At 39.0% G+C, this 27,100-nt stretch overlaps 1 protein-coding gene across 3 annotated transcripts in view; it reads left to right on the top strand.

Annotated features, from left to right (window-relative positions):
- The window catches only part of CAMKMT (calmodulin-lysine N-methyltransferase), a 306,572-nt gene that overhangs the window by 260,355 nt on the left and 19,117 nt on the right, over positions 1-27,100 (top strand). For 2 of the 3 annotated variants that reach the window (XM_036334700.1, XM_036334698.1), the window contains exons 4-8: positions 5,014-5,074; positions 7,222-7,276; positions 8,340-8,403; positions 15,870-15,936; positions 25,918-25,992. In XM_036334700.1, the coding sequence (XP_036190593.1) occupies positions 5,014-5,074; positions 7,222-7,276; positions 8,340-8,403; positions 15,870-15,936; positions 25,918-25,992 (322 nt within the window). The remainder of the gene's footprint in view (positions 1-5,013; positions 5,075-7,221; positions 7,277-8,339; positions 8,404-15,869; positions 15,937-25,917; positions 25,993-27,100) is intronic. The other variant, XM_036334699.1, reaches the window with a different exon arrangement.

Here is a 27,100-nt window from a genome sequence, read left to right as displayed (position 1 = left end):
TTGTTTTTTTATCTACTCATCTATTGATGGACACTTGGGCTGTTTCCAGATCTTAGCTATTGTACATAATACTGCTATGAATATAGGGGGTGTATGTATTCTTTCTGATTGGTGTTTCAGGATTCTTAAGCTATATTTCCAGAAGTGGGATTGCTGGGTCACACGGCAGTTCCATTTTTAATTTTTTTAGGAAACGCCATTCTGTTTTCCACATGGCTGCACCAGTCTGCATTCCCACCAGCAGTGCACTGGAGTTCCCTTTTCCCCACATCCTCACCAGCATTTGCTGTTTGTTAATTTGTGGATGGTAGCTATTCTGACAGATGTGAGGTGATACCTCATTGTAGTTTTAATTTGCATCTCTCTGATGATTAGTAACATTGAGCATTTTTTCATATGTCTATTGGCCATCTGTGCTAGTATGTCCTCTTTGGAGAAGTATCTATTCAAGTCCTTTACCCACTTTTTAATTGGATTGTTTGTCTTCCTGGTGTTGAGTTCTATAAGAACTTTATATATTTTGGAAATTAGTCCATTGTCAGATGTATCATTGGTGAATATGTTCTCCCATATAGTGGGTTCCCTTTTCATTTTGATGGTGGTTTCTTTTGCTGTGCAAAAGCTTTTTAGTTTGATGTAGTCCCATTTGTTTATATTTTCCTTTTTTTCTCTTGCCCTAGGAGATGTACTGGTGAAAATACTGCTAAGTGAGATGTCTGAGATTTTACAGCCTAAATTTTCTTCTAGGATTTTTATGATTTCTTGACTTACATTTAAGTCTTTTATCCATTTTGAGTTTATTCTTGTGTATGGTATAAGTTGGTGATCTAGTTTTATTTTTTTACATGTAACTATTCAATTTTCCCACCACCATATATTGACGAGTTTAATCAAACCATACCTATTAAACTAACCTGTTTTGCAATCGTAGAAGAATTTATTATTGAAATATTTGGTTAATTTTTTGTGCTCCTTTAATTTTCCTCCCTCCTCATGCTCATTCTCTGTCCTGTCGGTTCAGTTGGTTTCTCCAGGAATAAGAGAAGAAATAAAATTGCAAAACAATTCATTTGGACCCTTGTTTTTGCAACCTAGTGTACTTTGCAATCTAGAGGTGAAGAAAATATCATAAAAGTATAATCATGGTTAATAAAATTCCCTGCATAAAAACATGTCCAAATAGTAACAATGGCAATAGCAGAAGTATCAATAGCTATCATTATTAAAAAAAACTTTATTATGTGCCAGGCATTGCTCTAAGTTCCTTACATGCATTAGCTCATTTGATCCTCCCAACAACACTATAATTAGTACTTTTCTTGCTTGTACTTAACAAATGAGAGAACTGTGGCATTACCCAACAATGATGGCTAAAGTAGCACCCCCCATAGTTATTCTCAATTTCATTAATTTTTTATTTCCTTCACAACATTAATTACTCTCTGAAATTACCTACTTTACTGTCTATTGCCCTGTTGAAGTTACTTGGGTAAGGCCTTTGTTTTATTCACTGCTGTATCCCAGCTTCTAGAGCAGGCCTGGCTGCCAATAACTGTATGCTGAAGGGATGGATGAATGAATGAAGGAGGCTTACATTTAAGTTTGTCCAAGGTGATGTAACCATAAGAGCTGGTATTCAAGCTGAACTCTGTCTAACTCCAAAGCATGGTTTTCTGTTACAGCTTTTTATAGCCTAAAGTCTTCCTAGATATAATCTAACCCAAGCCTAGTATTTTGCAGATGAGGGTACAGAAGCTCAGAAAGGCTAATTTTCCCCCCAATATCACACAGATTGTTAGTGGCAGAGCCAGAATCAGAGCCTAGACCCCTAGTGAGTGTTTTTGCACCAAGAATTCAGTCTCCCCGGTTCATATAAAATCTATATGCTACTGTTGTGCATCATCCACCCACTTATTAATGCCATAAACCTAAGTCATACTTGACACCTTCCTCTCTCTTACCACCCTCTTCCTCTAATTCACTATAAAGTCTTGCCAGTGTACCTTCTAAAGATAGCTCATATTTTTCCACTTTTCTTCCTGTCCTCTATCACCCAAGCCACCATCAACACTCACCTATGTAATTGTAGTGGCCGCCTACCTAATTTCCCCTGCCTTCTCTCACTCCTTTTCAATCTATTTTCTTTAGAGTAGCCAGACTTACCTTCTAAAATGCAAATCTAATCATACCACTCTGCTGCTTAAATTTTATTATTTGTTTTATGATGCAATTTAAAATTCTTAACATGGTCTGAGCTTGTGGGATCTGGCCCCTAACTACCCCTCCAGTCTCATCTTACACGACTCTCTCCCTTTCTCATTTATTGTACTGCTCCACTGACCCTATTTCTATTCCTAAGAATCAAGCTCTTCAAAGTTTTAATTCATGAGGCCGCCCCTTCTATGGGCCATCTCCTCTATCCCTGTCCCCCTTTTTCTCTTCTACTTGCCTCTTCATCCTCTGGGTCCCAGCTTACATTCCATTTCTACAGGTAAGTATTCTCCGATGGACCCCTCCCAACTTCCCCTCTGACCAAGGTCAAGTCCCCTATGAAATGTTCTCAGAAGGACCATCAATTTTTCCCACATGGCATTTATTACAATTATAATTAGGCATGTCATTTGTGTAATTATTTAGTTAATGTCTCCTCCCTAATAGACTGAAGCTCTAGTGACCATGCTGTGATCCACAGAGACATAGTAGATGCCTCATAAAAATTTATGGAGCATTCTGTAGTTCCTGGGATGAAACATCAATGACAATTCAGAAATGTTTAAGGAAAAGGAGACAGAATGTAAAGACTAAAAACAGTCCAAAAGGCTCACTTACCCATTCCAGCATGAGCAGCTTTTTCTTTTAGTAACGTCCATCAGCGCATTTCTTTTCCCAGAAGAACCTACAGCTTCGCTAAGGGGGTGTTGGCCTCTCCAGTTGAGTCTCAGATTTGAGAGAGGCCTTCCTTCTGATAGCTTTGCTGGGTAGAGTAATCTTGGTTGCAGGTCCTTACTTTTCATCACTTTGAATATTTCATGTCACTCCCTTCTGGCCTGCAAAGTTTCTGTTGAGAAATCAGCTGACAGTCCTATGGGCACTCCCTTGTAGATAACCCAACTGCTCTTATCTTGCTGCTTTTAAGATTCTCTCTTTTTCTTGAATCTTTTTTTTGTTTTAATTATGATGTGTGTTGGTGTGGGCCTCTTTGGGTTCATCTTGTTTGGGATTCTGCGTTTCCTGGACTTGTATGTCTATTTCCTTCACCAAGTTAGGGAAGTTTTCTTTCATTACTTTTTCAAACAGTTTTTCAATTTCTTGCTCTCTCTCTTCTCCTTCTTGCACCCGCATGATGTGAATGTTGGTACCCTTGAAGTTGTCCTGGAGGCTCCTTACACTATTTTCATTTTGGGGAGGCAATTCTTTTTTCTTTTTGCTATTCTGATTGGGTGTTGTTTTGCTTCCTTATATTCCCAATCGCTGATTTGATTGTTGGTTTCATTTTTAAAAAGATTTTTCTTGATTGATTTTAGAGAGAGAGTATGTGAAAGAGAGAAACATCTATTTGTTGCTCCACTTATTCATGCATTCATTGGTTGATTCTTGTATATGCCCTGACCGGGATCGAACCTGCAACCTTGGTATATCAGGATGATGCTCGAACCAGCTGAGCTACCCAACCAGGGCTGAGACTTTGCTGCAGCAAATACTCTATGGGGCTGTCTCTTTGCTGTTCATAGATTTACCCATTGATTCTTTTAAGATTTTACTTACCAATTTTTTTACATCCTTTTCTCTGAAATGCCAGATTTCTTACTCCTCAAAGCTAGAGATGCATCTGGGAGAAAAAAATTAAGTGTTGTTAGGTGTTTCAGTTTTTTTGTTTGTTTTTTTAAAATATATTTTATTGATTCTTTACAGAGAAGAAGGGAGAGGGATAGAGAGTTAGAAACATCGATCAGCTGCCTCCTGCACACCCCCTACTAGGGATGTGCCTGCAAGCAAGGTACATGCCCTTGACCGGAATCAAACCTGGGACCTTTCAGACAAACCGGTCAGGGCAGGTGTTTCAGTTTTGCATCAAGACCTATTAGAAGAGAACAGAGAACATCCACTGCTCTTTCCCAGGATTGCACAGTCATGCAGGATGCCTGGTGCCCTGCCTGATCTTTGAGTCTGGCCATTTGGGGAAAGCATAATTGTTATAAGGCTATTGTTTATTCTGATTATTGCAGTCATACATATTTATTGTAAACATTTTGGGAAATATAAAAGTATAAAGAGAAAACTTAACTGTGATAACTACCAGGAACTATAATTTCCTAACAGGTTTATCTCCTCTTTAAGCAATTCATATACATTCATGAAGACTACTTAAGTCTTTTAAATACTAGTAAAAGATTTACAGATGATGATTTTAGAAAATGCCCATTCATGGAATTTAGTGGGAAGAGTTATTGTTAAATTTAATGGTGTACCAAAGTTGGAAATTTTTAAATTTCTTAATTGTATGCTCCAGTTTGATTTTTATTAATTGGAGAAAGGGAAAAACTGTGCATATTTAAAAAATTAGTATGGAATCAAACAAAAAAGTATAATGACCTCAGTGGTTTTATTTGCTCCTGTAAATGATTTTCCATTTATTTTTGCCTAACATAAAATGCATGTACAGTAGGTCTTTAACTGATGCATATGAATTGGCTGAAATCCCATTAAAATTCAACTTTTGATATTTGAAATTTGGTTATTGTTTTTGCTGTTTTGTTGTGATTGAAATCTAGTAAAATTTATTTAGAATATTGTACTATTTTCCTGAGTTATAAATATTACCATCATAAAATCAACAACAAAAGAAACTCATGTGATATAATACTACTAATAATTATGTTACATTTGTTTAAAGTCAAAATGGCTTATTCTGTATATAATTTTTAAATGCCATTTCCTAAAGAATGACTGCAAAGAATGATTCTAGAAGAGACTTCTATAATACAAAAAGGCCTATCCCCTTGTGTTTTTCAGGCATTTGGCCGGCTGAAGAGGTTTTGGCTTACTACTGCCTCAAGCACAGTGAGATATTCAGGTACAAAGCTGCACTGAAAAATACTTCTTTCCCCCAGCCCATTATGGGTATTGTATCTGCATGTTAAAGATTGTTATGGTTACATTCTTCAAATTAAATTGTTTAAAAGATAAGAAAAGGAGAGAGAGAGAGAGAGAGAGAGAGAGAGAGAGAGAGAGAGAGAGGAAGGAGGGAGGGAGGGAGGGAGGGAGGGAAGGAGGGAAGGAAGGAAGGAAGGAAGGAAGAAAGAAGAAAGAAAGAAAGAAAGAAAGAAAGAAAGAAAGAAAGAAAGAAAGAAAGAAAGAAAGGAAGAAAGAAAACAGGAAGAAAGAGAAAAAAGTTCATGGTGAAAACATGTTGCTTCTAAAAAAATCTGAATTGCCTTTGGGTACTAATATTGCACAGCAAGCTTTTTGCTATATGTCAAAAGCTTTTGATTTTCACTCAAGGCTTTTTATTTCACTTTGATTTTGGGGAAACAAAAGTGAAGCTCCAATCAATCCTTACTGATTGTAAAGGTCAAAAAAAAAACCACAAAAACCCCACAAAAACAATAAAGACTTTCTTTAAACTTCTGCCAGAGAAGTCACTACAGAATTTTTTATAAATAGATATCCCACAGCTATTATTTAAAGGTGCCATCCCACCCCCGGTTTGTAAAGGTGTTTTGTACACTTAACAACGTGTATTTATAAAATATAGTAATAAATAGTAATTACAGAGTCATGCTACAGAAATAAATGTTTTCAACTGTCAGTGTGCATTATAGATCAAACCCATGCATGAGGTTTAGGAAAAAGAAAAAAAACACCTTCTTTTATTTGAAAATTATCAAGATGTTTGGTAGACCCAGAAAATAAAGGTTTTTCATTTTAAATCTCATTTTATAAAAGTCATCCACTAGAAGCTTCCTGAATAGCCCATTATGATTCCAGACAAGCCGTTAGAGATCATGGGGTGTGTGTTTTAGCAATATGTACTTACAAGACTGGGTCAATAATGTATATTTTTTGAAGTTCAATGGGCCCATATTTACCAACTAGTCTGTAATTGCTTTTAACAACTGAATACCCATTAAGTGTATTTTGGACTATGAATGTTCTTGTTTGGCCTTTTCTCCTCCCCTTCCCTCTCTTTCCACCTCTCCCTCCCTTTTAGTGCTGCTTCCCCCCACCCCGGCCCCCCTTCGGGTGAGGTAATAAACTTCCCAAACTGGGATGAAGAAACAATCCTAAGAATCTAAACATGTAGAATAAGAGCAGGGCCGTATTGAATTTGGGCTGCAGAGCTGCCCTGGACGCCTGGCATTTGCTCATCTCGCTGTGCTTAAGCTTGACTGGAGCTCCAATCAGCGGGCAGGGGGCCAGGGCGAGGATGTCACCCGTCGAGCGCTGATATTTAGGCACAAAGAGGAAGGTAAGTGCAGAGTGCCACGCTAGCCTGTCAGCTTTAACTTGGAGCCGCTCTACTTGGAGCGGCGAAGTCAGAGCCCAGTCATTACTTTAGCTGGGTTTGCTGGCTTAGCCATATTATGTCCCTGCATTGTTTATTCACTGTGTTGTGTCGGGGTCAGTTGTGATTTAAGTGTTAATTGCTAAATGCTCTTTGTGTAATTGTTCTTGATGGGGGCGGTTCAGCTTTCCCAAATGTTTCGGTTTGTTTTAGATGATTATTTTTTTTTTTTAATTCAAGATTGCATTTATTTTGTGTGTGTGGTGTGTGTGTGTGACGATAATATAGGTATACACACACTCATATATATTCTTCATTTACTTGTCTAACTGTTTTTGAAGGACTGAATGTGGATTAACAGTGTTATCCTTTCCTAACAATTATCTTTCGCTACTCTAGCTAGTTTAGTTCTAAAAGACAGCGCCATTGACAAGGGAAAAAAAGGGAACCTTCTCAGATTTTTCAGCTCAGCGGTGGTAATGTTGCAGTGAACACTAATGAGGGAACCCCCACTGGTTTGCCTGCTTTGTGACTTTTCTATTTCATAATTATTTTTAAAACGCAAAACGACATGAGGTAGCCCAGTCATGTCTCTACAACTTCCTGGTTAGCGCCGTTCTTACTGCAGATGGCAATTTGTTCTTGTAACATATATCTCTCTCTGACCATTTTCATCTAATTTGTATGGGTTCTACCATTTCTTTTCTCTCTTTCAGGGACCTTGCTGTGTGTGAGCTAGGGGGTGGCATGACATGCTTGGCTGGGCTCATGGTAGGTCTTTTCTCAATTCCAATCTCATTCAGAGGGAGGAACAAAAGGAAAAATGTTCCAGGGCCTCCAACTGCTGGGTCAGAGAACCGTCAACAGCATCAGCTGCGGTCAAGCTGCCGGGTCTTGAGAGACCTTCTAGATTGACTTACTTTCGGATCATATTGATTTTTATGGCTGCCTCGATGAGCAGAAACATTTTACCTCAGTGAGTCGATATCGCTTGTCGTGACATTCCAGGCCTCTCACAGTCTTTCTTTGCCATAGCGAAAGCATTTTTTTTCCTTCAGATTACAGTCCCATTTGCTAAGATTCAGGAGTAGCCCGGCGAATCACAGTTGGAGCACCATGAGATAGCTGCTAATGTTTTGCCTGCATTATTACACCAACAAACATGATCCAGAGCGCTCAGTAATTAGATTCTTTTGAATTCGATTGGCCATTCAGGAACGCCGTTCCCCATTCTCTGGGTTCTGAGTCATGTATTCAGGAGATACTATGTAGCAGCACAGTGCATTAGACAAGTTTTTATGTCTCTACAAATAAAAGCATATTGTTACACTGATTGGCATTTGACAAACCTGTCGCTCTCACACAATGTGTCGAGGTTACAGCCCAATGTGCGAGCATGTCAAAGCTCACAAAAAAATTACCCTCACAAAGCCATCTGCCTGCAATGCAAAGTTATATGAAGGGCATCAGGCAGTCAGACAGAAGCAAGCTGAAAGGCAGAGTGACAGCCTTGTATGATGGCTCTACTAGATAAACAGAAGCCCACAAATGAAAGCCTCTCAGAATACCATCATCCGCTGTCACAATGCAATTACCGAACAGAATGATAGCAAGATAGAGGCTCCCGCAAATGGAATGATAAAAGTATTGACTGATTTGATTGAATGATTAAAATAATGCAGACATAAAATGAAAAAAGATTGAAGATTGTTACAGAGAAATAGGTGAGGAAGCATGATACTGAAGGCTTGTCACTCCTGTCTTCACTTCCACACAGACAAGCATATTTGCTCATTGTTTGCTGTGCTCCCCCCACCCCCTTTTTTTTTTCCAGGTTGCTATTTCTGCAGATGTCAAAGAAGTTCTGTTAACTGATGGGAATGAAAAGGCCATCAGAAGTATCCTTATTCAGATAGAAAATGGGTTTGCGGCGTTCGTTCCTCCCCTCTCCCCATCCCCTCCCACCCACGGCTGAGTAACGCTTGATATAAAGAAAGTCAGCATGGGGTATTAAAACAGAGTTTCCCCCATACATATGATAAGTAATTAAGAAAAAGTAGAAATACATGGAGTTCATTGGGCAAGATGAAGTGTTGTTTATTTTGATCGATTTTAATGGTCACTTCTCCTGAAAGGAGCCTATGATTTGTGGACTACTCAAGGCAGGAAGAACATTTTGTTTCCAAATAATTTTCAGGCATTCTTGTTTTTTATTTCCACTGAAATTTGCCAGCACAAAATAAATTACGTAATATTTATTACATTGGATATTGCTTACAAAAATTAGCTTCCAACTTCATGTTCGTCATTACCTTTCTTGTGTTTGGTAGTGTACATCCGTGCCATGTAATATTATGCCTACTCTAATTCCTGAGGAGTTACTTCTATCTCCCCGCTGAAAACAGCTAGCAGGTTTTCATTATTTCCTTTTATTTAGGATTATGAGAGCTATCTCTTTTTTTCTGCCATGCTATTACAGTTCAAACCCCATTATATTAGATTATGCTTTACTAATATGTACACAGAGTTCATGAAAATTGAACTGTACTTTAACTAAGAAAGCAAGCATAATTTGTGGCTACTTTAGCAATCGAGCTGATTTGTTCAGGGGCAGTTAACAGCCGTTAGAAATTGAGAGGAAAAGTGGAAGATATGTTTGCTCTGGGTTTTTTGGTGTGCCTTACATTTACATTCTGAAGAAGGTAATCTCCTTATTTGAATTTGAGACTCCTAAAATGTCAAAGCAGGTCTGATTTTTTTGTGTGTGTGTGGCATCTTACATAAAGCCTTTTTAAAAATTATTTTCTTTTGCTACCTCTGCTCTGTAAATTTGTTTTTGCAAGTAACATTTGCAGCAGCTCCATCAGGCTGCTCCGAGGGGAGGAAGGAGGTACCAGAAACACAGTAGCTGATATTGTGCAGCCGCACTTGTGTGCTCTACAGAGCCCCACCCAGCTAATTGCCTGACAGACTTAAAAAAAATTCAGGAAGGAAAAACAGCCAATCACAGGCTTGGCCTTTCACACAAGGGAAAGAGATCTCAAAAGGTGCTTCCTTTTTTAAAATGCAGGATTTTAATCATGATCTTCAGGCTGTCGCAAGTTTCTCAAAATATTCCTGAAGACGAGCCCATGTTATTCATTCACTCTGCTTTTATTCTGAGTTATTTCGTGCGCGGCATCATTTCCCGTGCCCCTCCCCCGCATGTCAGGGAACACAGAGAGCGAGAGGGAGTCAGGCATGCCGGCTCAGCCCCAGCGGATCTGCTCTTCCAGGGGCGAAAAAGGGGGCAGGACTATTGGGCAAGAGAAGGTCATTTTAGCCACAGAAATTTCAGCTTGGGCCCAGCAACCTGAGGTTTTCCTTAAGTCAGCAGGTGTCTCATTTAACAGCCTCAGGAACCAATTAGAACTTTTAACAAACTCTGGGAAACATCTGTAGTCCGCATGTAAATTTAATGACACAAATTATTATCGAGCTAAACTACAGAGCTTCCAAAGAAAGGAAGCAATGCTAATGTCACTAATTAACGCACCTTGGCTTTAAACAGCAAAGATGCCAGGCCAGCTCTTGAAATCAGAGAGGAAATCTCAGATTCTGTATTCACTCTGCCGGCCTTTCAAAGAAATGATTGGTACAGCCCCCTCCCAAGAAAATGGATTTTTAACATTTGGTCCTCAGAAGCTCAGCCCTGAGAGTGCTTTTTTGTGCCGGGGTTTACAATGGGTTTAATATAGCGGGGTGCCAGAGGGCAGGAGGGGAAGAACTCTACAATGTAGATAAAGTAGGTCCTTTCAGGATGCAGACCCAAACGGGCAGTGCTTTATTTCGTCTCTCAGGACTTTCCTAGTGCAGTGCGGTTTTTGTCACGCCGTTGTTCTATGTTTGTGTGCATTTTTCTGTTGTAACTAGATCTATTTTTTTTTTTAAATTAAAAAAAACAAGCATGCATCAAGCCTTAAAAAATTGGCAATGTGTTTTTCCTGCTCTTAATGATATCCTGACTTGCTAATAGAGCTTACAACTGGCATTCATCCTGCGCAGTTTTGCTGAGTGAGGTTAATATGAATGAAAAATTTTTTTTTCTATGTGTGTGCCCATTTTCTGTTAGAATAACTAATTCACTGAATCACATGCTGTTGATGCATATGGGTCGAAACAGACTCATTTAAAAATTACTGTTTACGTCTTTCCTTTAAAATTTTAGGAAGCCTAAATTATATAGCAGTTGTAGGATATTATTCAAAAATTACTTTCTAAAAAGTAAAAGTGGATGTCAACCAAAAAAAGGGGGAGAAACATTGCCAGAAGCCAGGAAATCTCTAAGCAAAGCTGCTAATTATTCTTAATGGGCAAGATGAGCACATTAAGAAACAAATGAATACATCAGTGAAATGTAATTGAAAATCGACCTGGCAGTCACGCATCACATCTGAGTATTGGCCTGTATATTATTCTCATCTTTTAAAAAATTATTTCTGTTGTTCTTGGCATCTGAATTTAATGAATCTACCTGAGCCTTACTTCCTAGTCTCTTAATCTTCTAACATTCTGATTCTTACCTTTTTTAAAAATAGAGCATTTCCTGATATTTTCTTTTTATCTTCTGTTATTTCTGATTTTTAAATATGTGAGGCAATGGAAAGATGGGTTCTGAATCTCTATATCATAGAAACATATCAACCAGTTCTGAGGTTATTTTATTCACTGTCTTCCTAAAATGTATGCAGTGGATTGGCTGTATCTTCTAGAGCAGCGGTCGCCAACCTTTCGGACCACCAGTGGCGGTTGGTGACCGCTGTCTAGAGCTCTCTACCTTGACCTGGATAGCTAGATGCTGATTTGAGATTTATTAAACAGAGGTATCTGAAAAGAGATGAAGACTTGAGGTATAAGCGAATGTTGTAAGTCTGAACATTTTCTCAGATTCCTGGGTAGATGTCTCTGAGGTTCTCCGTGGCCCTTAAACTACAGAGCCCCCTACCTCAGAGTGCCTCTCCGTACTGATGCCGTGATTTAGCTGTACCCGGAGAGAACAAAGGATGAGTTAGAACATAACATCATTTGGTTCATCCATTTCTCAAATTTATCTTGAAATAGTAGGGAATGTAGTCCTTTTCTTTGGCGCTGCCCTTTTAGTGTAATTACGAATTCTCCAAGTGCCCACAGATAATAATTACTCCATAAAATTTGTAGCTGGTGATGGCAACGACATGAGAATAGGGGAGAGATAGGATATACTAAGTTATTATGGATGCTAAGCTTCTTCCAAATCATAATGAATAAAAGTACAACATCTAAAGGTGAGCATCCCTCTCTGCTACACTCACTGCTTGCCCAACACAAGCACCCCGCCTTGACCCCTCCTCAGTAAACATCAAGTTGTCACCTGCAGCATATGGCAACGCTTGGCGACCCATTTCCTGTGCCCCTCACCCAAGCGTCTCATCCCCACAGTATGCACAGTCTGGATCATGATCTCAAGCTTAAGATTCTTCCAAATTTGGTTAATTTCATGTCCATTTTAAAGGACACCCCTGCTTGCCATTATTTTAACAGAATCCCTGATTCCAGGCATTGATCAGTGAAGCTGCATGTGGACTGAGCAGCCTGGGTTGGGGATGGTTGGGACCTTGGGAATGCCGGGCCCTCCGCCTCCACCCAGGCCCCTCCTGCAATACCAGGGCCAGCTGAAGTATTGATGCCAGCACTTCTGTTTACAAGATGAGTCACAAATGGACCTCTGTGTGCCTCACATTGGGCAAGGACTCAACAAATAGCTTGGAAACCTAATTTTTAGTTAATTAATTAAAATTAATTCAACCAGTATTAATTGCATGCATTTCAGGTGCTAAAGAGACAGCAGAGGACAAGACAGACCAAGCCCCTGTCTTTGTGGGTCACAGGCTATGCCTTGGCTAGAGCACACATTTATACACGGGAAAGACACTGGAAACCTACAGGGCAGAAGTTCTTGGATTCCCTCCAGTTACTTAAATTCTACAATATAAATGTTCACTTAACTGACGCTGAGTGGCAGGGAAAGAAGGTGAAGCTTCATTGCCAAACCTCACTTGAGTTACAATCACCAGCCTCTTCATCCCTCCAAAGCTTTTACTTGAATTATTGAAGAGGATAATGAATTGACATGAATTAGGCGCCTACTATGTGTCAGGCTCCTCGTATGTGACACTCCATTAAGCCTGTAAAGTAGGTATCATCATTCCTGTTCCGAGGTGGAGCTCAGGGAGGTTAACTGACCCACGTTTACACAGCCGCTAAGAATCGGAACCAGCGCTAGAAGCCAGGTTCAGTTGACTTCAAAGTGTCTTTTTCTCCCATTAAACAGTTCTCTTCACCAAAAGCTGGGCTGCTTGGGTGAGTGTCATCTTGCATTTCCTCAGCGCCCTCTGGAAGAAAAGCTCTCTCATCCATAAACCACAGCTGACATTGCTAACAGAGTTCAGATCACCTCTGTGCCATCTTCTCAATTCATTTGAGTAATGAGCACACTTAAGGAATATTTGGCGACCTTTAAATTAGCAAATAGTGTCACATTTTAGAAACTTTAGAAATAAAGGTAATCAGGATTTGTATAATAATTTCATAGTTTCCCATTCTCACCTTTGATGTTCCAGTGAGGAATGAAGGAAACACGAACCACGAAGGTAATGCCTCTTGAGCCGCAGTGGTCTTCTTTTTCAAATGCTTTCTTGTTTAAAGAACAATACCAATTCTCAAAATGTGTGTGTGACCACCGATAAATATAACAATTACTAATTGCAGCAGGAGGTTAATATTTTAAATCATGTTATATATAATAGGTAACATAATTTGTTTAAATAAGTGATATCATTATGCAAAAATATAATTTTAAGAATAAAAATCAACTGAAGCAAAATTATAATGGAGCCCCACTCCTGAGCTTTGCTTTATTTGAGAACATGTAGAGCTAGAATCCTGGTCTCCTTTTAGCCACGAGCATGTGTCCTCTGGCTCTGGAGGTCTCTTTGCCCAGGCAAGGCGATTGGAGGTGATTACTCTGTATCCATTGAATCAGAAATCTCTCTTTGCACCCAGCACCTCCCACTGAAGTCTCCCAGAAGGTGGGTGCAGTTCAGAGAACACGATTTGGTCCATTCTGTTCAAAACTGTCCCGGACAGACCAACTTCGTTTGATTGAATTTCCTTTATTACCCTGAGGTGACACAGAAGAAGGGCCACATTGATTATTGGGCACAGTGCCAACTAGAGGAACCACCCAAAAACCCCACCTAAAGTAAAGGGTGGGGATCAGAATGTCAGAATATCTCTCTTAAGGTAGTATTTTCATATGCTATTGACATTTTTTTCTAACCCACCAAATATATTCTCTCCCCAGTTCTAAAAATAAAGCAGCCTAAATACTGCTGCAAATTTTTTTCATTTAAAAAAAATTGCTCCTAGATTATAAATATATATGCTTGCTTCAGCCTGGCGACCTGTAGTCACAGGTTTATAAATTGTATAAAAGTATATAGTGTTGAGATGTTTACTAAAAATTATTAATAGGTTTTCTGAGTTATATAATTTAACTTCCCTGTGACTATTTTATAAAAAGTATTACCTCCAGTAACAAAATAACATGTTTTGCTTGATAGATTAGGCATGTACTCACAGGACGCGACAGGTGTACCTGTCACATTCTGGCTTGCAGTTGGATGCCATGGAAACACTGACTAGGGTGTGGCCAGAGTGTGGGGGAGCTCAATCAAAAACAGTTGTCAGCTGACTACTAATTTTGTTCTCAGAATAAAGATGTCAGCTGTCCTTTTCTACAAGACATTTCATGTAGAAGACTTTCCTGAAATACTTTCTTCCTGAAATAGAACTGTAGGCCTATGTGTCATTTCAGTTAATCAAAACAAGTAGGCAAATTAGTCTCTTTTATTTTTTTAATGAATGTAATTTAACAGTATTTAATTTGCATACAGGAAAGTTCATCCAGGAAAAAAAAAAAAAAGTCTGCATTATAGCACTTTTGTAAACCTCAACAAAGCCCTTCATTAGGAGACCTAATTGATTTTTCCTCCCCACTCCTGGGGGAAGAAAGCTATCACAGTACCTGCTTATTCACTCCGAGAAGAAATGGGTGTGCCTGGTGTTTCAAGCAGAGATTTGGGTTGAAGCGTCCTGTGGCTCTGTTCTTGCAGGGAGACCTGGGCCAGTGCTCGCTTCCAGCATTCAGGAAATCTGTTTTTCTGAGCAATAGGGGAACATCGCTTGTCTGCTTGGTGTCCTCCCCATGGGCCCAATTTAGTTCAGCTTGCAGCCTTCGCTGGAATTATTTTATTTCTTGTTTATTTAAACCTGCCTTATTCCAAAAGAGGGATTTTGAGGTTTCTTACAGTGACACATAGAATATACCATATGAAATACATGAGAAAATGAGGGCAATTGAAAATTAGAAAGACAAGAAAACATGATGAAGCCAGGAGTGGAGGTCAGTATAGAAAATTTTCCCAATAGGAAGGAGCTGCTGTGGTGGCCAGACTTGGGTCTGAGCTGCACAGCGACTGGAGTAAAAAGAGAAAGAGGAACAGTTACAAGATTTATAGAAGTTGAAGCAAAACTAACTGTCCATCTGAAGTCTAGCCTTTCCCATGTGGACACCCAATGTGCTGTCCCCCTGGGCCCTCCTGGAGACGATGCTGCGTGATGGCAGTGACCAGCTCCACAAAACATCTTTTCAGTACACATGGCTCTTCTTGTACAAGTGCTTACACACCAGCAGACGGCCAGAGGCCGGAGCATAGGTCCCTGGAAGGACAGTTCATCCAGGGGCCTTTCACCGGGTTGACTTTCTTCAGTAATTCATTTTCTCTCTAAGAATCTCCGGGCTTTTATTCATCTTCCTCGTCTCACTTTCTCCCAGGTCTTCTCTGCTGCTCATCCCCACCCTCCCTACTAGCCGTCAGGAGGCTGGGAATACTTCAACCTGGCAAGTCTCAGAAGACGGCCATTGCCCTCCCGGGAGACTGCAGACCTTTGCCTTTGAAGCGAGTGGGGCTTGGCACCTATGGAATAGTCATCTCCCCCCACCAATGCCCACATTGGGCCTCGCCCCAATGCTCCCTGAATGTACATTTCCCAGGTAACAAAACTGCAGCCCAGGGAATTAAAAGAGCTTGCCTGTGGCAAGTAACTCAACATTTGGTGGTAGGGCCAGAGCTAGAACCTTCTCCGCCTACCTTATATAACCCTACATCTCTTCTCTTCTCACCTGTCCCCTGTCCGATAACATCACTGTGTTTGTGGGCTTTTATGTCTTTATTTTTAGCCAATTGACAGTCGGTGCAGAAGCTTTCTTAACTATGTCCAACAGATGTGAGAGACATCATCCAAAGGAATCAGAAGGCTGGTGTGTTTAAGACTCAGAAAGTATCAAGCTGGTAAGATACCTTCCTGCATCAACACGCTCTGGTTGAAACTGCTTTTTTCCATGCTGTGGGTGATTATTAAAAGCAATAATAGTTCACATTTAGTGAGCATTTACTGTGTGTCAGGCACTGTTCTAAGCATTTTATAAGTATCTTATTTAATGTCCACAAGAACCATAATGAGGCAGGCAGGAATTCTTATTACCCTAAATGAATAGATGAGAAAAACTGAAGATGAATATATTACACACTGGGTGGGAATTGTGTGGGGTTGAGAGTGTACCATGTGAGGTTGAGAGAAGCCCAGCTGCCTTCTTCATTTAATTATGTATTGATTGATAGACTTCATCTTTTTTAGAGAGGAAAGGAAAGGAAGAGAGAGACAGATTTGTTGTTCCACTTATTTATGCTGTCATTGGTTGATTCTTGTACATGCCTTTGACTGGGAATCAAACCCGAGACCTTTCAGTCTACGGGCCGATGCACTAACCACTGAGAACACCAGCCAGGGCCAGATATGCATTTTTAAATCCTATATTGAAATGCTGGTTGATGGCACAGGGAGCACTGTGCTCTGTGTTTCTCATATAAATGAACAAACCAGTTCTGTTTCCCAGAAAACCTCTGGCAGGTCCTAGAAAGAGCAATCTGTACCTGCTTCTCATTCTTGGGAGCCATTGCTCCCAAGAGCATGGACTCCAGGCCCTTGTGGGGAGGACTTCTTTTTTTTTTTTTTTTTAAATATATTTTATTGATTTTTTACAGAGAGGAAGGAGAGAGAGATAGAGAGTTAGAAACATCGATGAGAGAGAGCCATCGATCAGCTGCCTCCTGCACATCTCCCACTGGGGATGTGCCCGCAACCCAGGTACATGCCCTTGACCGGAATCGAACCTGCGACCTTTCAGTCCGCAGGCCGATGCTCTATCCACTGAGCCAAACCGGTTTCGGCGAGGACTTCTTTTTTAGATGTGGTTTTCAACCTAGTCTTTTAGTTATCAATCAAAAGCACACACTTGCTAGGTTGTCCTCATTTACATGTATTTAATGCTTAAGGTCATTTGTGAGCATTTGAGTGTATTTCAGCATATGGAATCAGGGAATAATAGATTTCAGCATCATGCTGTGAAGAGAGGTTGTGTTTGTACAAGACATAATGTTGTTTACTGGGTGTTAATAATCACTAATAAATAAACATATCTAGACTTCCAAAATGTTGCATTTTGAGGAATCAAAATGTCAAGTGTTTAACTTAGGAAGTATAATAGTATTTTCTATCATCTCTTCATAAAATAATTAAGTTACATAAAAAAGTAAAATGTCATTGTTCAACACAGTACATATGCAAACAATGCTTACTACTTGTCCTTTGTTTCTATTATCTGTTCTCAAGAATGCTACTTCTAAATATATTGTTCTGATATGTACCTAGACCTATAGTCTATATGTCAATAGTCATATAAGAAACCTCCAAGATATTTTTTTGTGTGTTTTTATTTCATATTAACTCTGGTCAATTTCTTCCTTTTTAACCTCTGCAAGCATTTTATCCAAAATCTACTAAAGCACTTTGTCAGAAAACAGGTGAATGAGTTAGTCCTTGAAATGCCTTGATCTTGTATTAAGAAGTTACATACTTGACCACTTAACCTTTAAGAAGCTAAGAGGAATCTGCCAACCAGTGATGTAATAATTAGTGTTCCCCTTCTATCTACTGCTTTCCCACCCATGACCAGTGCAATATGATAAAAGCCTTAGCTCCATATGAGAAGAAATATAAGGAAACCGCTCACAAAAGAGCTAAGATATGGCACAATATTCCTTTTTTTAATGCCTCAATGCGTATGCAGAATTTCTTCTCCAAATTGGAGGTGTGGGATAACAGTAGCGACAGATAACTAAGAGGTATTTACCACAGCTACAAAGCCCACATGTGAGCCAAATATTTCTGCTGTTAAAAAGCACTTCAGAGCTTGACATGAAGTTTATAACAGCTAAATGTCTCCTGTGACTTCATTTGCAAAGACGATAGAAAAGCAGAAAGGAAAATCATGATATGAGAACTGGGAGCCTAGGAGATTGTGCTTTTAAAAAGGAACGAGAAACCACCCAGAGGTTTGACTGGCCCTCTGAGCTCCCATTTTCACTGCCCTGACCATGTTCTCTAACAACTGGCACTCCTCCTGCCATCGAGCCTCTGCCTGCCTCTCACACAGGGCAGACCCAGGTTGTGTGGGGCCTGAAACTTATTTTGAGGGCCCTCTTAGGGTGATGAATTTGATTAGACCTTACTTTGGCAAATTTTACAGAAGCATACTACAGAGTGAATGCATTGCTAGGGCTCCTCGTGGGCCTTGGGAGGTGCCTGTGCAAGTGAGGGGTCCCGGCAGTTAAGCTTCATTAGCTTCCCAGTAAATCCACCCCTGCTCTCATAAACGCCACCAACCTTGCCCAGAGTAATGCTCTTCCCTTGTGTACGTCCTTACCCGCTCTGTTCCATTGTAATCCCGCCCGGCTGTTGCAAAATATGAAAGGCTTGTTTGTGAAACCCAGGAGCTTTAGCCCTGGTCAAGGAAGACCTAGGGTGTTCCTCTGTGAGGCATATAGCAATGACACCTCAAAGATCTTAATACAGTTTTTTGATGTTTCATTCATTTGTTCATCCTTGCAGCCCTCCATTCATTTAACTAATATGTCCAAGGTATTCTGCCTTTGAGAACATAAATTGTGCAATAATCAAGAATAATCCTTGAACACAGGAAATTGTGCTGCCAAATATAGCTAGGGATTGGTGAAAGAGCAAATGTATTTACAGCATCTCAATTGTTAGGTTTATCTGAAGCTGTCTTCAAAACGGTGACGGTCTAATAAAGAACCATTCAGAGCTTTTGACGCCTACATATTTCTAGGTGTTCCAGAATTAGTGAATGGCGTCATTCTATGGGTAATATGAACAGTTACAAAATTTTTTAAAAATCTATTAAATATACCCCGCTGTGATATTAAAAGTGAATTTCTACTTAAGAAAAAAGGTTATCTTTGTGTGAAAATTGCTAGTGAATTTAGGCCTGTGACTTTTATTGTTCTTTGATAAACCATTAGTCTTAGTAAACTATGGAACTTATTATAACTTTTAAGACTTTTTTATAACTCAAATTATACCTTTATGTGGGCCCCCCGGATTGACTATTGGCCCCATTGCCCTACTTCTTTTTAAGATTTATATCTTTACGGAGGCTCATTTTCCATTAGAGGTTAAATTGGGGGTGTGAAAAATGATTTTTAAACGGAAACCCCAACGCAGTGGGATCCAGTTGGTGATTTTCCAGGCCTCTGCAGTCTTCTCACCTTCCTCACTCTCTTCATTCAATCTGGCTTCCACTGCTCCCCCTCATACACCCTCTCCCTTGTCACCCAGGCCTCTTCATTCTCCTCCTAACACATTTGGTCCTTCCCATCTCTGGTCTCTGCCAATCTTATTCCCCTCCTCCTCGCCCATCTAAGTCCTTCCTTCTAGGATGACTTAGTTACCATTTCCTCCTGACTATTTTAGCCTGCCCTCATATTTTCCTTCTTTTAACTTCAATTGGCCTTAGAATAGTCCCACAGTAAAACGGTGCATTCTCTTATTGTCCAAAGTGTGTTGTCTTTGTTTTCATGTTCACTGATGCATCCATTTCTTGACAAGTATTTTGATCCCTTTTGCCAAGTACTATCCTAAGTGCTGTGGATTTACTAATGAACACGACTGAGAACGTCCATGTCTTCTTAGAATTAACATTCTAGCAAGTGAGGCAAATAATGTTTTTGAAGGCAAGGATTCTGCTTAATATGTTTTTGTACTCTGAAGCAATTAGTATACTTTATCCCTGTTATATGAAAAGTTTTAAGATTTGTATTAGGAGCAGAGTTTGGAAGATAGGAATCGACAAGACTTACGGAACCAAACAATTTTTAGGAGAGGAAAGTAAAGTGCTAGAGATGCAGAGACACTAGAGCATATATCAGATAGCTGACTTTCATTTCAGGGTAGGGTTCTTCTCAGGCAGACACATGCAGTGTCTGTAGACACACCGACATTGTGAGTAGGCATTTATCTGTCCTTTGTCAGGTTGAAGAGGAAGGTTAGTAGAAGGTAACTGAGATAAGGAAGCTGAGGGCTCTCGTAAAGAAATGTTCTGATAAAATGTACCTATTAGTGAGTTTGCTAGAATTATGGTAACATAATCTTGAGCACTGCTGAGAATCCTAGAGATGTCAGATATGGAAAAATGAAATTACTAAGTGTACTTTTTATTACTAACATAACATTTTTTATTTGCTTGACATGCTTATAGAAGGACTGATGCCCCAGCTTCTTTGCACCAAAGAAACCAACTCCCACAGGAATGTCATCCAGTTTCAGATATTTTGATAGAGTTCTTTTTTTTTCCTATTAAAATGAGCCAGATTTTAAAATATGGGACACCATATTTTTAGGGGCCCTCTAAACTGCAGCATATATAAAATTAAGGCCTTTTCTTCTAGAATAACATTTTATTAACTCCTTGGACACAACGATCCCTACTCTTTAGCCAGGTCAAACTCTCTCTTACTACCAAAAATCGGCTACGTTCTGTTTTGATAGCAAGGTGTGCAGGTTAGACTACTGCATCCTCTGTGAAAATGTCTTCCAGTTTTAAGGAAAAAAATCCCACCTTCGTAAATAGATATTTGTATCACAGAAGTTACATATCAAATAAAGATGTCTTCATTTTCAAAGGATTTTGTCACTTTTAAATGGATGAGGGGCAATCTTAAATTTTTTTTTTTAGAGGATGAACACATCATAATCTATTGCTAAAATCATTTTTTTTAGTTTAATAATAGACACTTATTTCATTACTTTGCCATTACAAACAATGCTGCGGTGAAACACATCTGCACATAAACTGTTCATTTGCAAGTATGTTTGCTGAGTCAATTTTTAGAAGTGGACTTAGTCTGTTCATATCAAATCATGGAAAGTCCGAAACTTTGTAACATATTTTTATATCTGTTAAAGACTAGTCCCTTGCATTATTCTTTCTCCCTAGACTATTATAAAATTATGTTGGTATTTTGAGTATGCGGTATTGGCATTTTCATTGAAATATATGATTTACTACAACTTGATATCTTTATGACTTTGAGTCTTCATTTCCAAGAACAGGGTGATTTCTTTCTATTTAAGTTATTTTTTAGGTGCTTCACTAGCATTTAAAATCTTTCCTCCTGACCCATGTGGCTCAGTTGGTTGGAGTGTTGTCCCATACACTGAAAGGTCGCAGGTTCGATTTTGATTGCCTGTCATGGTACATATCTAGGTTGTGGGTTTGGTCCCCAGTTGGGGAGTTTGTGAAAGGCAACCAGTCTCTCTCTCTCTAGTCAATAAACATTCTCCAGTGAGAATAAATAAATAAAAAATAAATAAATAAATAAATAATAAATAAATAAAACATTTCTCTTGTTAAGCTTATTTGTGGAAAGTGCATTTTTTATTTCTCTTATAAATGAGATCTTTTCTTCCATTACATTTTCTAACTGGTTGTTACTTATGTGCATATAAAGAAAGCTATAGGGTTTTGTGTAGTAAATATTCAGTTGCCTCAAATTTCTAATAGTTTGTCAATTCTCTTGAATATTTTAAATTAACCATTACATATTCTGTAAATGATGATAATTTTAACTTCTGATTCTTATACCTCTCTTTTCTTTATTTTGTATAATTTTATTGGCTAAAAGTTTCCAGAATTATATTATCCTATATAATAGCATAATATGCAAATCAACCAAATGGTGGAATGACCGGTAACACGCACTGACCACCAGAAGGCAGACGCTCAACACAGGAGCTGCCCTCTGGTGGTCAGTGCGCTTCCACAGGGGGAGCGCCACTCAGCCAGAAGCCAGGCTCATGGCTGGTGAGCGCAGTGGCGGTGGTGAGAGACTCTCCCGCTTCTGTGGCAGTGCTAAGGATGTCCGAGTCAGTCAGTCAGACATCCCCCGAGGGCTCCTGGACTGCAAGAGGGCGCAGGCTGGGCTAAGGGACACACACAAACACACACACACACACACACACCCCTCCCTGGGTGCATGAATTTCGTGCACCGGGCCTCTAATACTATATAATAAAAGGCTAACATGCAAATAGACTGAACAGCAGAACGACTGGTTGCTATGATGTACACTGACCACCAGGGGGGCAGATGCTCAACACAGGAGCTGCCCCCTGGTGGTCAGTGCAGTCCCATAGGGGGAGCACTGCTCAGCCAGAAGCCAGGCTCACGGCTGGCCAGCACAGTGGCAGTGGCAGTGGCAGTGGCGGGAGCCTGTCCCACCTCTGCGGCAGCGCTAAGAATGTCCAACTATCAGCTTAGGCCTGCTCCCCAAGTGGGCCTATGCCATCAGTCAGACATCCCCCAAGGACCCCTGTACTGCAAGAGGGTGCAGGCCGAGCTGAGAGGACCCCCGCCCTGACTGCATGAATTTAGTGCACTGGGCCTCTAGTATTAAATAATAGGCATCTTTGAGCCTTACTTTTTTGATAATCCTCTAATATTTCACCACTAAGTATGCCTTAGCTTTATTTGTATCAAAAATATATTTTTTTTATCTTGTTAAGGAATTTTTTTATTGACTCCTATTTTTAAAAAATTATCATAAATATGGAACGTTATGTCTTTTCAGCATGTATAGAGATGATCAAATTGTTTTTATTTCACCTACAACTATGACAGTTCATGTTAACAGGTTTCCTAGTATTATAACATCTCAGCACATTTAGTCACTTAGTTGTGGTGCTTTAATTCTTCCTTTAACATGCTGTTTTACTCTAATAATATATTATCTGAGATTTTTTGGATAACAACTTTATTGAGCTACAATTCACATACCATACAATTCACCCACTTAAAGTATGCAATTCAGTGTCTTTTAACATATTCACAGTTATGCAACCATGACAGTCAGTTTTAGAGTATTTTCATCACCCCCAAAAGAAAAACCATACCCTTTAGCAGACACTTCCCACTCCCTTCCACCCTTTCTTCTTCCCAGTGCTAGAAACCACTAATCTACTTCCCGTTTCCATGGATTTTCTTTTCCATAAATGGAATTGTACAATATGTCACGTTTCATATCTGACTTCTTTCACTTAATATATAGTGTTTCGAGGTTCATCCATGTTTTAGCACTTATGAGGATCTCACTAATGTTTATGGTTAAATAATATTCCATTGCATGGATATACCATATCCATTCATCACTTTATGGACATCTGGTTGTTTTCATTTTTAAAGTTCTTATGCTGCTTAAAACATGCTGCTATGAATATTTGTGTACAAGTTTTTGTGACAAGTTTCATTTCTTTTGGGTGTATATGGTCACATAACCTCTATGTTTATCCTTTTGAGAAACGCCAGACTGTTTTCCAAGGTAGCTGAGCCATGTTACATTCCCACCGGTAGTGCATGATGCTAGCTGAGCTTTTTGCATTGATATTCATCAATAAAATTGGTCCACACTTTTACTGTGCAACCTTTATTAGGTTTTAATATTACTAGTATACTGGCTCCCTAAAAGAATTTGGAGGCTTGACATCTCCACTACCGAGATGAGATACAGCTGAGGACTCTACCCAGTATCCTGTCAATTATGGAGTTTTCTAGTCTGACTGGTGGAAACAGGTACTATCCTGGCCCTGAGTGAACACTGGTCCAGTCCCCTCCACTTCTCTCAGATGGTTCTTTTCTTAACCTCAAGTAGTTTCCTTATATACTCGCACCAATCAGTACTCTGTAGAAGACTCCAGGGGAACTCTCCACAGTTCTTCAGAATTTTCTCTCTGCAGCAATCTCCTGTCTGGTACTCTATACTGTAAACTGGAATCGCCTTGGTTTCCTTAGACTTTCAGGGAGTCTACCTGCTTCCACCTTAGTTCTTCCCCGCTGTGCTATGGCCTGGAAACTCTCTCAAGGCAGTAATCTGAGGCAATGGCAGGACTCACTTAATTACCCCCACCCCTCTCAAGGATCACTGTCCTTTGTTGCTGATTTTCAGTGTCTTGAAAACTATTGCTTATATGTTTGTGTAGGTTTTTTTAGGTGGAAGGGGGGGGGGCGGTTCAGGCAGTAGGATAAATGAGGTCTTTGTTACTCCATTTTTGCCAAAAGCAGGAATCTTCAGAAAGCATTTTAAGTGGCTTAAACTACACACTCCACTCAGAGAACAACTTAATATAGGAACCTCTATTTCTTGAGTGCTCTCTGGGTGCCAGGCACTATGCTAGGGAAACTCATACAGAATTCATTGATAGGACGTATTTATTGAACAGCTATTAGGTATCAGGGACTGTTCTAGGCAATGAAGATACATCCTGGTACAAAACAGGTTTTAAAAAAATATTTGTCCCTATGGTGCTTAGTTCTACCTGAGAAAGAGAGAATAAACAAAATTAATAATTCAGTAATATAGCACATTAAAGGGTAATAACCACTATAGAAAAATAAAGAGCAGGTTAAGGGGGTTCAGAAATACTGAAGTGGAAATTAATGATTGCAGTTTTAAGCAGAATGGAAGTCTTACTTGAGAAGGTAACACATTTGAGCAAAGACTTGAAGGAGATGAGGGAATGAGCCATGGGTTGTATGGAAGAAGAGCATTTACACAAGGAAGCAGCCTATTTAAAGACCCTAAGGCAAAAGCATGCCTGGTGTATTCAAGTAATCATAGAGAGACCTCTGTTGCTAGAGCAAAGACCAAGGGGAAGAGTCATAGGAAATGAGGTCAGCATGGGAACCGGATTGAATAGGGTCTTACGGGTCATTATCAAGACTGGCTTTTACTATGAGTGGAGAGAGGAGCCATTAGAAGATAGTAAGAAGACAAGGTTTATGATTGGAAATATGTTTTGAAAGGATAATTCTGGCTGCTCTTTTGAGCAGAAATTGTGGGGTGATAGGTGGAAGCAGGGAAACCAATTAGGAGACTGAATTAAATCAGATGAGAGATGATAATAATTCTTTCTAGGGTGGAGCAGTAGAAGGATAGAAGGTGGATTTTGACATATTTCAAAGGTAGAATGACTACATTTCCTGGCACATCCAACGTGGGTACAACAGAAAAAAGAATTGAGGATATAGTCATAGTCAAGGTTTTTGGCCTGAGCAACTGGAAAGATGGGTTTAGCAGCTGAGAAAGACTGTGCATGAAATGAATTTGGGGGGAGGGGAGAGAGGGAAATGAGGAGGAATTTAATATTGAACATATGAAGTTTGAGATGTCTGCTAGAGTCCCAAGTGGAACTATTAAAATAGGAAGTTGAATATATGAACTTGGAGTTCAGGGTACAGTTCTAGGCTGATAGGTCCAGTAAAATGAAGACTGATAACTGACCCGAATTTAGCAATGTTGAGGTTATTGGGGAGACTGTCAGGATGGGTGATTTTTTAACTGCACCTGAAAACTGAGAACTGCTAAGTGAAAGTCTTTTCCTCCATCTTGCCCGATTGCTCATTTCATTAGTAAGAAATGCAACTGACATGCCAAGCACAATATATGCTATTTCACATCCTTTATTTTTTCAAATTTGTATTTCGGTCAGATGGGGAAATACTTTTATTTTAATATGTACCTTACAGATGTTGAGTCTAGATTCATTCTAATGACTATGGTAAAGATAAGATATTTTTCCCTAGTTCATCTCCAGAAACATATAAAACCTAGCAAAAGCTTAACTATTATATTTAAATAGAGAATTCTTCCTCTTCTTGAGTTGATGACTAAATAAAATATAGAACAGACCGTTATGTTCTAGTTTTTTATTATACCTTTTGAAATAGTTTGTATGTGCCTTTTAAATAATTTCAAGTGCCATGAAAAATAATGTTAATAGCTCAAAATCAAAAGTAAAAAAAACACAACAACACAAAAACCCCTAAGTATAATTTTTAAAAAATCTTTTTTTCCCTCAAGCGTTTTACGATGGGATAATGAGACAGATGTCTCTCAACTGGAAGGACATTTTGACATGGTTATGTGTGCTGACTGGTAAGTACATAAAAATCATAAAACTCCTGTTAGGAAAAAAAATAGCTTTGCTGGAGTAATTGGGCTGTGCTGTTTTGCTGTCGGCTAAGCAAAGTCAACAAATGAAGCACAAAGCCACCTTAACCTCAACAAATTAATATTCATCTCCATGTGACAGTTATAAGGTAGTCTCCTATCACACAGTAACTTCTACCACATTATTTCCCAAAGATTGATTTTGAGAAGCATTTCCATTTTCTGGAATTGCCTCTGTTTCATGCTTGACGTATCAGTAAATGGACGACTTAGGCAAATTGCAAATAATTATGGCTCGGAGAGGAATAGTCTGGAGAAAAAGGAGTTTATCAACACAAGCAGCTCAATTAGCTTACTTCTTAGGAGAGATCTGACTATTGATATAAGGGAATATATGTATGTGTGCACACATATACGCTCCAGCAAATAAACATATCTATGGAATATCTTTAGGGAAATAGCTTTTCTTAAAATGTATGTTTGCTATCTAATACTGTTCAATGTATTCAATTATGATATTTAATTATACATAAAATAAGAATTATAAAATTACATTTTAATTGTTATGCAAATAATAATATTAAAATCTCTGTCAGATGCCTGCTTTTTAAAAATAATTTACATATTTTGTCTTCTCTTTTAGCCCAGTCTACTAATTGTTAATGACAGTCTGATCCTAAGTTACAGGATAAATATGTACCAAACCTTAATAATGATTTCAACTAATCTTATGTATTTTCTTCATGTGTGTTGAATAATAATTGTTTCAGCGTATGGGAAATGTTGACAATTCACAATTATTTTTCCTGTTAAGAGTAAGATCTTATTTGTATGTTTATCTTGATGTTTTTATGACACCTAAGTTCAGATTCTAAAGATCTATTATGTTGATAAACTGAATCATAAGACTCAGAGTCCAGAGAAGACTCCCTCTCAGAGAGTTGAGTGAATAGGATGACATTTTCAGGAAATCTTTATTATGATTATTATGATTATTATTATTTAATACAATTTTTAATGGGTAACTTTTCTACCCAGGTTAATGAAATTAGATTTTCTTTCTTTTTTCTTCTGATTAGTACTTCTCAATAAA

This window comes from Myotis myotis, unplaced genomic scaffold, assembly GCF_014108235.1.
Source record: "Myotis myotis isolate mMyoMyo1 unplaced genomic scaffold, mMyoMyo1.p scaffold_m19_p_14, whole genome shotgun sequence".
NCBI lineage: Eukaryota > Metazoa > Chordata > Mammalia > Chiroptera > Vespertilionidae > Myotis > Myotis myotis.
The sequence above is the reverse complement of the archived record's forward strand: the minus strand, read 5'-3'. Positions and strand labels throughout refer to the sequence as shown.